The sequence below is a fragment of the Syngnathus scovelli genome, chromosome 18, assembly GCF_024217435.2.
Source record: "Syngnathus scovelli strain Florida chromosome 18, RoL_Ssco_1.2, whole genome shotgun sequence".
NCBI classification, from domain to species: Eukaryota; Metazoa; Chordata; class Actinopteri; order Syngnathiformes; family Syngnathidae; genus Syngnathus; species Syngnathus scovelli.
In genome coordinates, this window is record NC_090864.1 from 4844488 (window position 1) to 4857210 (window position 12723).

At 46.5% G+C, this 12723-nt stretch overlaps 1 protein-coding gene across 1 annotated transcript; it reads right to left on the reverse strand.

Annotated features, from left to right (window-relative positions):
• Positions 1–419: 419 nt before the first annotated feature.
• Positions 420–12671, reverse strand: LOC125986310 (phospholipase D1). The gene is made up of 27 exons (XM_049749960.1): positions 12514–12671; positions 11914–12014; positions 8329–8511; positions 6883–7043; positions 6651–6793; positions 6414–6522; positions 6275–6340; positions 6116–6174; positions 5935–6027; positions 5693–5845; positions 5386–5535; positions 4904–4987; positions 4581–4662; positions 4396–4506; positions 4155–4337; positions 3867–4086; positions 3630–3758; positions 3378–3496; positions 3185–3298; positions 2985–3095; positions 2767–2855; positions 2547–2660; positions 2364–2413; positions 2008–2142; positions 1791–1944; positions 1507–1624; positions 420–1435 (listed from the first exon to the last, which is right to left on the reverse strand). The coding sequence occupies exons 3-27, from the start codon at positions 8477–8479 to the stop codon at positions 1211–1213; spliced, it is 3123 nt and encodes a 1040-aa protein (XP_049605917.1). The 5' UTR covers positions 8480–8511; positions 11914–12014; positions 12514–12671; the 3' UTR covers positions 420–1210.
• Positions 12672–12723: the final 52 nt, after the last annotated feature.

Below are 12723 nucleotides of genomic sequence, written 5' to 3' on the forward strand. Positions count from 1 at the left end.
TGTTGGGATGAACTCACTTCTATCTATCTATCTATCTATCTATCTATCTATCTATCTATCTATCTATCTATCTATCTATCTATCTATCTATCTATCTATCTATCTATCTATCTATCTATCTGTCTGTCTGTCTGTCTGTCTGTCTGTCTGTCTATCGATTTATTGATCGATTTAAAAAACAAAAATAAGAACCAGTGAGTGAGATCCGCTGCAGGTGGGGAGGCCAAACCCGAACAGTCAACTCAAGTATTCAGATTGTGCCTCTAGCACCACCCAGTGGCGACAGGTGGAAAATTAGGACACTTTCTAAGGCCAGAAATTAACTTTCACACCTACTTGTGTGAATCTTTTAAAAGTATGTCAGCCTGGAGTTGTTGAAGAAGAACCAAGACCACAAAATGGCAACCAGTGTCAGAGTATTTTGTGTGTGTGCAAGATTTGTTTATTCGAAGGAGCACGAGGTGACGTCCAGATGCTCGCCACCGCAACACAACGATGTGAGAAGACGGCAACATGCCAAGAGTCTGTGCAAATAGTGCATTTGGTGGAGGACACGCACACACACGCAACATGCAGGGCAATAGCAACGTTCACTTGCTGAGAACAGAAAAATTAAGAGAAGTGGGGTAGGACGAAGAGGAAAAGAGGAAGAGAAAAAGGAGAAGAGAAAGAAGAGGAGTAGAAGATGGTGGAGAATGGAGACAAGGAGAAAGACAAAGAGAATAGGAAGGGTAAAAGAAAGGTGAGGGAAAAAAAGGAAGAGGAGGAACGAGAACATGAGTACAAACGGGAGGAGATAGAGAAGTAGAGAAAGGAGAAGAAGGTGCGATCATTTCATATGACAAACATGCTGAGCACAAACACGAAAGCCACAGAGCCGGAAACATGCTCGTCACAGATTGATGACATCACCCGTGGTTGGATGACATCCTTGTGAGTGGGGGTAGCAGGGCATTAGCCAGTCAGTGCAGCATGTGGGACGGTTCCCGTGACGAGATCATCGCGTCGGGGTTAAGGCGACGGCTGGAATGTTTTCCCAGAGGACCGACGACTTCCTGTGGGCCGGCTTAACAGTCGGTGCACGTTTGGCACTTTGGGAACATGCGAGGAGGCCGAGGAGACGCTAGTGTCTTCTGCTGTTGTCAGTCTAGTTCATGAGGATTGATGGGGGGGGTGAAGTGATGTTTCTGCAAGTCCCACCAAAAAGGCCTCAGGTCCAAACCTCCATGGGCATCATGGCCTCCTTGGAGCCAATGGGAGGTAGGAGGTTCTGCTCGGAGAGGAACTGCAGAGGAAACTGCACCACAAAGCCCCGGATCTTCTTGAGCTCCTCCTGAGCTCGGGCCGGGTCCTCCTGGTCCAGCCCCGGCTTGCTCAGGTAGTTCTCAAGCTCCTGGAGGTTGCGCACGTCGCTGGACGGGAGACAGCGGAACACCTGCTCAGGCAACACAACAACCGACATGTCATCATCTTAGAAAATTCCCCAATTTCGAAAATATTTTGTACCTTCTGGTAGATGGTTGCATTTCGAGCACATATGCTCATCCAGACCTCCTTGTAGAAATGATCGCTGATTGGGTCCGACACATCAATGCTGGTGTCGGTGTGCGCGCCCAATATCGTTCTGACAGACAGACCGACAGAAGGGATGACATCATCAGAAGGCAGATCACATGGTCAAAAGTTCCATTCCTTTTCTATAACAGTGGGCTCATAGGGGGGAAACATAAGGAGCTCTGTCCCAAAACTTATGGAACAGGAAATAACAATGTCTGCCGCATCTGTCATACTTGAAGCACTCGATGCGAAGCTGCAGCGCGAAGCATCCTGCCTGATACTCCATCCCGTCCATGACCGACGGCACCATCTCCGAGTCCTCCACGATGACGGCCACCTCGCTGTCCCGCTTTCCCAGCATGCTGCGGTCGTTGATGTTAGCCGAGCCTGCGGGTCGTGCACCGGTTAGCCGAGTCAGCGCTGGGGGCAGCGGCATGTCTGCGAGCTTACCGATGATGACGGTGTTGTCGTCGGCGATGAGCATCTTGCTGTGCACGTAGATGAGCTCTGTCACCTGCTTGCCCTCCAGCTCGGCGTGCGTCCTCAAGCCGGCAATGGAGATATAGTTCATCCACTGGTCATCCACTGCAGCATCACAACAACAATGTCCCAATCAAAATTCAGATTTTAAAATTATATATACGTATATATATATTTTTTTCCAGACTAAAGAGAATGAAAATTGTATTGTTAAACCAAAATATAAAAACAGCCACTAGCTTAAGGCTAACATACAAAGCAAAACACCATAGTCAAGCTAAGGGAATTAGCATTTAGCACATCAGCCTTCCTGTCAGGTGACTTACTTTCTCTTTTGAGCTGTGAGATGATGGAGTGCTCGCCTCTGTTCATGGTCCTGCGTAGGACAGAACATGAGCAAAGAGAGGACCTGAAAGGAATCACACGCACACACGCACGCACGCACACACACACACACACACACACACCTACACACACACGCAGACACACACACACACACGCTCACCTACCTGTAGTTAAAGTGCATGATGGCCTGGATGGCACTTCCTCCCCCGGTGCTGATGTCTCCTTCAAAGCCTGGCAGCAGAGGCGTGACTACATACACGCGGTACTTTTGCCCTTCCCTGAAAGATGAAAACAAATCAGCTTCTTAATACATGAAATATTACATCAAAGCTACAATAAGGTAACAAACACATATTCAGCGACAAGATGAAAATCACGCATAACCTGTGCGCTTTGATGATTCGCTCGGCGATGGTGTCGCCGATCCTGTTGAAGACATGTCTGTTGTCTGCGCAGCTGATGAAGAACTGATTCTGGAAGGAAACCCGCAAAACACACACCATTGTAAAATAATATCTGTGTTGCCACTGGCAACGGTGACAACTTTACAACGCCTAAACTTAGGCTTGAAACATTTATTTGAGGGAAAAAAAACGTTCTACCTCGATGTAGATGAAATGCTGGCTGTTCTCAATGACCTTCACGTACGCGTTGTGGATGGACTCTTCGTGGTACTTGATGCCCGCTGACCAGTCAGACGCCGAGCGTAGGATCTGAGCAGGCAGTAAGTCAATCAATCTATCAAATATCAAAATGCTTGTGAAGTAGTTACTTAAGGAAGGAAGACAAAATGGCGGCCAACCTGAACTTTGGTATTGACACATCCGGGGACTTGGTAGCGCTGATATCCGGTGGTGGTGTGCGACTTGGGCAGGAGGTACGGGAAGGATAGCATACGATATTTGGGTTTGACGATCTGACGAGAAACACTCCATGTCAAACCATAAGCGAGCAATTCATCGATTTTCAGCGAGAATTTTTCAAGCCGGCCGGACCTTGGTGAAGTTCCATCGCTGTATGAAGTGTCTGGCCACGTCGCGTGCTGCCTTGCCATGAACCACTGACGAGATGTCGTGCCAGGGCATCCTGGGAGTCACGTGACGGTCGATAAAATCTAGAAGACCAAAAAAGAAAAATGGGTGCGCAAACTGTCTAAGGGGAACCCCAGAAAGAGCAACATTTAATTAAAGCAGTGTCACAAAAAAGCTAACATGCTAAAAAAATACTATACAAATGATCCGGTTTACCATCAAAGGGTTTGTCCAGTTCGATCCAGTCCTTGTGGACAAAGTTGCAGTAATCTTTGCCGTGCCAGAACCGCGTGTCTCCGCACAGGTCGTCCTGGACCGACTGCAGGTTAGGCGCCGCCTCGCTCCCTGAAACGCAGTAAAGACGTCCAAGCGTGCATGAGCAAGTGTTTGGATGTGTGAGAGTTTTTTTTTTAACTAATATTTTATTGTGTGTGTTTTATTGGCATACGGCACCTAGTACTGTCAAGTCTGGGTCGATTTCATCGTCGCTGTCGGCGTGGGCCAGTCCATGTTTCTGAAGGTGGCGCTTGAGGCTCATCCTGGCCCGCTTCATTCTGCTCTGACCTTTGATCTTGGGCTGCACCACCACGTCATCGGCCGAGAAGGCGGCGTTCCCATAGCCGCCGCTGCTGCCGTTAGCTTGGGCAGCTAAGTTAGTGGACGACGCCTCGGCCTAAGACAATGACAAAATATTGAATGTGACAATTCTACAAAATGGACGGCGCAGCAATGTGAGGCCACCTGCTCCGTTTGCGAGAAGGTGACGCTCCCCACGTCGGTGAGTCGGTGTTCTCGGTCGTCCCAGCGACCATACGCCAGGTCGATCCCGCCCACAAAGGCCACCGATTGGTCGATGACCACGATCTTCTCGTGATGAGCCCACAGGTAGACGGCGGACGAAACGTGAGCGGGGTGACGCATCACCTGGGCGACAACCGGGGTCACGAGAGACACAAAAAAAAAAAACCGCACACACGCTCACCTTGATGCTGGGGTGAAGGTGGCGTAGCGTTTGCTTGCTGTATCCCGAGTTGATCCCCAGCGCCAGCTCCACTTCCTTGTAGAGCATGACGTAGATGTGCACGCCTTGTTGCTGTTGGCAAAGCGTCACCGCCGAGGTCACGATTGGAATTCCCGCCACCAGACCCCGCCTGCCACCATACTCACCGCTTTACGTCGCAGCAGGTGGTCCAAACGCCAGCGGTTGCCCTCCACGATGGGCCTCTTCAGGAAGATCTCTGGACTCAACCTGACATCACACACACACACACACACACACACACACACACACACACACACACACACACACACACACACACACACACACACACGGAGTGAGGAGTTGGGTGTATGTGTCGTAGTCTCAGATGGTAACTGATCTCCTCAAACACAAATGTTCCGCGAGATGTGACCACCGAGTGAACTCAGTGGACTCCACGCACGCCCGCACACACGCACGCACACACACACACACACACACTAGAACTCACCACCAGTCTGTGATGAAGATTTCTTCTTTGGCCTCCTCGAGAGCATTGGCCACATCTTCCATGTATGATTTCCCATTCACGTACCTGGACGGAAAGACACACAAAAATGCACAGTATAACTGGACAAAATCACTTTTCAAACTTTCTCATTTTTCAAAATGCAAACACACTTGTACACACACTTGTACACACACTTGTACACACACACACACACACACACACACACACGCACACACACACACACACTTATGCATCTCACAGATGGTATAGTGTTGCCCAGCAGGGGGACAGGTGACAGACAACAGAGGCTCACTTTCCCCCCATTTTGTGTCGTGTTACGTTAGTGAAAACACACACACACACTCATAAACGCACACACACCCGTTTAATTTTCCAGATGGAAGCTCTGGCTCCTTTCGACGTGTTTCACAACAAAGGTGAAATAGAAGTGAAGTGAATGACAAGGCGGTTGCCGTGGTTACCATTTGGCAGGGATGTTCTCCTCCTGCCTAGCGAAGGAGCCGAAGCGATGGTCGGTGAGGAAGGCGGCACCGTGCTTCCGCACGAAGCCCTCGATGGACTGCCCCCACCAACGGGCGTGTCGGTAGCTGCTGCACTTGAGCACGAGGGACCTGGACAAACACGCGTGGTTGGTCGCCTTCACGTTGGACTTGGTCGTGTTACGTTGAGCACGCTAGCTGACTCGTACATAGACCTTCAAGTTAACCTTATCAAAGCTAAGGAATGAATGCTTTAGCTTTTTTTCCTGATGGGTGTGGCGGTGTTGACCTGGACAGACTGTCGACGCGCACGCCGTGCTGCGTGTCCGTGTCCTTAGAGTCCATCTTGACGTCGAACTCCTTGTCGAACAACATCACGAAGGAAATGGCGCCCGAGTCGGGTTTCATGTACAACAGGAATGAGTCCTTCACCACAAGCCACCTACATATGAACAAAGAAAATGACATTCAAAAGGTACATAGATGCTAACTGTTAGCATTGGGGATTTGTGATTTAGCGTGCGTGCTGACCGTTTGGACCAGCGGTAACACATCTTGCTCTGACCACAACAGTTGAGTCCGGGGATTCGATGGCCGCCGGATCGCTTCAGAACCATTCCTTCTCTACGAGCACAAACACACAACAATTGAGCGAATTAGAAATTGTGTGTTAGCTACAAAATGTCAAGATTGGCCGATCCAAATCACTTACAAGCCTTTTGGACCCAAATCGTGGATGAATGACAGCTGGCTGACCTCAATGAACTCCACCTGACAACAACAACAAAAAACAAAAACCGAGCAGAGCGGAGCATAAGTGACCACAAGTTCTATGTCAACACAAAGTTTCCCTGAAACAGCAGCTGCTTACCATGCCGTGATAGTTGCGATACGTTGGCATCATGAGGAGCTTGTTGAGGTAATCTTCCAGTTGTTTCTAGACAAAAAGCAGCAGAGGAACATCAACGTCAATTGGGAGCAAGCCGCCCCCCCCCCCCTTATTGACGGACCTTGCGGCTTGACACTTGCTCCTCCCTGACAAGCTCATCTCCTCCTCCTCGGGGCAGATTGGGGATGTCCCTAACCTCCCCTGAGGCTGTTCGCCTCCTGATGGTGTGACTTGGGAAAAAAAAAAAAAAAATCAGTTATGTGCAAGTCTATGTCTATACAGATCAGATATGTACATGGGGTGTGAAACATTTTCTGATCCAAATGATTTTTGTCACTACATTCCTGTCGCTACGTACTGGCGCGTGGGCAGCGGCAGGTTGAGGACAGCCTTGTACGTCTTCAAGTCTCTGTGAAGATCCTGGAAGTGCTTCTCCTTCTTCTTCACCAACCACTTGAACTCGCCGTGTTTCATCTCAATCTTGTAGACCGCCGGCATGGACTGAAACATCACGCATTGCGCACCAAGGACACGTTAACAGATTAAAGTTGGGGGCTTGCGTTAGATGACTGCTTGGACTTGGTTGGCACCTTGCTGACGCTTCTCTGCTGGCTGACGTTGAAGCGGTCCTGGGCTGAGGTGAAGCGTTCCACCTCCAGGATCTTGGCGGTGATGGGATAGGACAGGAAGGCCGACTTGCAGTCCTTGAAGCCCACTGTGTTGTACACCGCCAAGAAGGGCAGCCCCTCCCCTGTAATGATATCGAACTCAAAGTAGCACTGGGCTGTACAGGACTGTCTCGGAAAATTAGAATATTGTGATAAAGTTCTTTATTTCCTGTAATGCAATAAAAAAAAAAAAAAGTCATACATTCTGTATTCATTGCATATCAACTGAAATATTGCAAGCCATTTGTTATTCTAATATTGCTGATTATGGCATACAGCTTAAGAAAACTCAAATATCCTATCTCAAAATATTAGAATATCATGAAAAAGTATACTAGTAGGGTATTCAACTAATCACTTGAATTGTCTAATTAATTCGAAACACCTGCAAGGGTTTCCTGAGCCTTGAAAAACACTCAGCTTGGTTCAGTAAACTAAATCACAAGTATGGGGGAAGACTGCTGATCTGACTGCTGTCCAGAGGACCATCATTGACACCCTCAATCAGGAGGGAAAGACACAAAAAGAAAGCTGTTCACAGAGTGCAGTTTCAAAGCACATCCACAAAAAGTCTGTTGGAAGGGGGAAATGTGGCAGGAAACGCTGCACAACCAAGAGAGATGACCGCAGCCTTAACAGCATTGAGAAGAAGAGTCGCTTCCAGAATTTGGGGGAGCTTCAAAGACAGTGGACTGAAGTTGGAGTCCAAGTATCAAAAGCCACTGTTCACAGACGTGTCCGGGAAATGGGCTACAATAGCCGTATTCCCATGGTCAAGCCACTTGTACTGACCATGGCATTACTGTCTTCAATTGGCCGGCCAATTGGCCTGCCAATTCCAATTCACATATCGAACCCCATAGAGAATTTGTGGGGTATTGCGAAGAAGAAGCTGAAAGACACCAAAGCCAACAATGCAAATGAGCTAAAGGCCGCTATTGAAGCATCCTGGGCATCCATAACACCTCAGCAATGCCACAGGCTGATTGCCTCCATGCCACGCCACATTGATGCAGTAATCCGTGCAAAAGGATTCCCAACCAAGTACTGAGTGCATTAATGGACATTTTCAAATGTTTGATTTTGTTTTGCTGTTATGAATGTTTTTTTTTTACTTTGTCTGAGGAAATATTCTAATATTTTGAGATAGGATATTTGAGTTTTCTTAAGCTATATGCCATAATCAGCAATATTAAAAATAATAAAAGGCTTGCAATGTTTCAGTTGATTTGTAATCAATCCAGAATGTATGACATTATTGTTTTTTTAATTGCATTACAGAAAATAAAGAACTTTATCACAATATTCTAATTTTCTGAGACAGTCTTGTATATCTGACGCAATTGGTCTACGAGAAGTTGGACCCACCTGGCTGTCCGGGCTCGTTGGTGGAGAATCCGCCGGTGCTGCTGCTGTCGCCCGTGTCGAGCTCGCGGGCGTCCAACGTCTCCATGATGCCGCTCATGTCGCTGGCGACCAGTTGCAGCGTGCTGGAGGTCGGCTGGGTTTGACCCAACATGGCTAACGCTTAGCTGGGAGCCCGAGGCTCACCTGGAGAGACAGGTATGGATGGTGAGGAAACACTTGGACAATCGCAGTTCATTGCATTGCAGATTTTTTTTTATGATTCACTACAAAGGTCAACTTTGCTAGCTAGCCGTCATCGTACACCACAGCGGCTAATGCTATAGCCACAAATCAGTACTTTCTTATACTCCCACTTCCAAAGATTTATGATACTTTTAACAATACAGCTCAAATGGTTGATTTGAGTGAAGTTTGTTTGGAAAACTCACTCCATTCCTTTCCCAAATATAGTCAGCAAACATTTGCTTTCAAGGATAATATACGATCCAGACAGCGTTGACAGCAGTTTAGCACTCATGTTAATTGGGAACACACACACACACACACACACACACACACACACACACACACACACACACGCACGCACGCACGCACGCACGCACGCACACATATCGACAGAGCTGAGGCTGCTACAGAACGCATCATCATCACCATCATTGCGCTATCACACACACGCACGCACGCACGCACGCACGCACGCACGCACGCACACACACACACACACATATTATATATATATATATATATATATATATATATATATATATATATATATATATATATATATATATATATATATATATATATATATATATATATATATATATATATTATACTGCCATTCACTGACCTGAAGAAAGACCATCCTCATCCTCACCTTGTGTACTCCCTCTTCACTCTTTAACGCAAGCCCACGCACACATACGTATACACACACGGATATGCACACACAGACAGACAGACGGCGTGTGAGGTGGTCAAGCAGAGTAGTGCGGCGTGCAGAGGAGAGAAACCTGACTGGGCAGGAAAGAGACGCCATTGGCCCGTCAGGCTGTCTGAGTGTGCTGGACAGCCAATGAGAGGCCAGCAGGGTTGGAATGTGGTCAATCTACCTGCATGTGTGTGCGTGTGCGTGTGCGTGTGCGTGTGCGTGTGTGTGAGTGCGTGCGTGTATCTGTGATGGGCAGGAATGATGGCCAACTTTTTCTTCACATAGCACTAAAACTATTTCGCACATAAGTGTCATGAGCAAGTTCACACGATTACTTTCAGATGGACAAATAGGACGAACCAGAAGCAGAGTGGCCTGGCCACTGACTCATTGTTGACATTGCACATGATGAGCAGAATCGAAATCCCATATGTATCAAGTTTCGCATTGAAATGTCTTTGTGATGAAATGCATATATAAATATATATTAAAAAGCTAATATTGGCTGATAAAATCGGTTGATTCATTTGAATTATTAATCGTCAAAGCCCTAATACGTCTTCAGATGACGCTTTTTAGCAAAACTAAGAAGGTGCCAAGCATAATATTTGATTACGTCTAAAGATCAATAAAGCTTGGTTGATGTTTAAAAACAGATACAATTCATTGGATACAATCGACAACACAATAGGTAGGCTTTCGATTTACTTTGTGAGCAACTCGTACGCAATAAAAGCTGTGACGTCAACTCAAGAATGCGACAATCGATTATGTCCGCAGATCAATAAAAACATTGTTTACCGACGCTGTGATCTTTCTTTATCTCCTAATCATGTCAGGTAAACCACAAAGAGATAAGTGAATCAATCAAGGGGAAAAAAGCGTTCTCATCTGACTTTGCCTTTGGGCACAGCAACAGACTCATATCGGCTGACCGATTAATCGAGTTTAAACCGCAAGATTGTCATTTATTGACATAATGTGAAATGATTTCCGACGACTTCTTCCAAATATTGTCCATGAAACACAAATGGAACTTTTGTGCGTGCAGACAACACACGTCCTGCCCGAGTGTTGATGTCGAGGTGAAAGGTCAGCTTGTCGCATCTTGTCACTCATCATGAGGTGAGGCTAATCTGACGGCAAAAAAAATGCCAGGAAAACAAACCGGCCGCACAAGCACCACATTGACGAACGCTAAGTGAAACATATGTCAGGAGTTCAGCGGCGAGCGCATCACCCGAAAAGAGCAAAACATGGCCGCCCTACCAATTATCTTGATTTTGTATTTTGATTGTATTCTCGCTCAAGGGTTGGAAAGTTGACAAGAGTGCGAGATGCTATTTGGCCAAGCATCACTGTGGCAAGAGTCACGACCGGAATTTCACGCTCAACATGTTTGAAAAGTTAGTCAGGTTGATTGTTCTTTTGTAGCATCTGCTTCTGACTTGTTTCAGTGAGGTCTCACACAGGTCGAACTTTGTTAACAACAACAACAAGGCGGAGCAACGCCAACATAAATTGCCGCCATTAAAGATTCACAAGCTACTCTCTGTCCATTACATCGACGGCTGATGATTATTGATAAAAGGCTGCACCTCTCACGTGCTCACCTTGAGTACTAAGTGCACAGTAGGGTGGCCACTTAAAGCACACACATGCACACCCACAAAGTCAATCTTGCAGTCACACACAATCACACACACATGCACACACATGATTTAGCTGTACATAACAAAAGCAGCACCAAACCCAGTCTGACATTCAATCAATGTTCATTCAAGAGAACAAGCTGCAGTGGAAGAGCAGGTCTCTCACACACACACACACGCACACACACACACCTTCTTTCCTCACACTTCCTGTGGGCAGCCTTTCAACACAAACCAACCAAGAGGAGCTTGTCAAAATACGGACGGCGTCATTTTAAGAATGTAAATGCCGTCGAGACAGTCTGGAAGAAGGGATTATAAAAGAGTAATGGCGCTACCTTTGTATTTGTTACGCGGCAACTACAGCTCCCACGGTGCACCTGTAGAGCATCTTAACTTCTGTTTATTTCAGACATACTTGGTCCAGATGTACGAGGTTACTATGGCAACGGCTTTCAGAATTCAGGTTTGCAACCCAAAGTTTGCCAGTCTTTTCCTTTAAACTTAACTTTATCAATGCCACAACTCATATAACTTAGCAATGCATTATCAAGGTTGCTCACTAGCAATTTGCAGATCAATGTGGGATAAATCTTAGACACTTGTGGTCATAATCGACTACACATTCCATAAGCACTAAAAAAACAAGTCATCCCAACACAAACCTGACGAAATAAAAGAAAAAAACGTGCTCATTTCCAGTCAAGAGGAGGAAGTGCGGTAGGGGAAAAAAACAGAAGCTGATCACGTGCTTGTCATCCAATCGAGACCCCCACCATCACCACAGCCACCAGCAGCAGCAGCATCCCCGACCTGCCGCCCACACCGGAAGAGCAAGCTCCGCGGTGATGCTCGTGCACGCTGATTAATTGACGCTCGCGCACAAATGCAAACTTTGGCCAAATCATACCCACGCGCAACACGTTCAGAGCTAGAGTTTAAGATTTACACGTGCACACGCAAGCGCACACATCTCGGATGCAGGAGCGGCTTACGTCTTACCTCCTCCAGAAGAGAAGAAACTGCTTGAATGAGCTTCAGCGCGTGAGGTAGACGTGAAGACGCCGCAGTCAATAGATTCGCCGCACCGGCACTTCCTGGGGCTTCAAAATAAAAGCATGGAGAATAAACACGTTCACACCATTACTGGCGTCGGGTTTTATTTTGAAAGCACAAGAAGTTATCCAGCCCACAAATGACATCTTTCACCCGTTGTAATGCAAAATACATAAAATACAGTGGATTTATGAATAAACGCTGCATTTTTTTAACAGAAGCGTTTTATTTTGAAAACGGGCATATGAGCGATGGAAATGGTTTAAATACTTACACGTAAAAGGTCCCAAAAAAATACATTTATTTTAATAAGTCAAACTGACACGAGTACGTAATCTAGTTACATTTATTTTAATATTTTCAGTCATTGCTTACATGTCAAACAAAGTTAACCAGTTATTTTTAAAAAATCCGCCTGAAAATAAATACTGCCAATAGTAGTTTATATTTATATAGCATTTATCATATCGAATGTAATGCGTTAACATACATATTAATTTATCAACAAACAAAAAAGGCACTTTTAAAAGAAACCTCTCAAAATACCTCAAAGAAGTCATCAGCAGCACGGTGTGCTTTGTAGCGTACCGACGACGTCCGCCCGCATTTTGTGACACCTCCTTGAAAGCAAACAGGTGCCGTGTACCTACGTCGCTTTATTGCGCATGTCACAGGCAACTCACACACGCAGGCGGAGAAAACAGGAACAGTCTGCATTCCAAAGCAGCTCGACATTCCGGATCCTGCTGCCCGGGA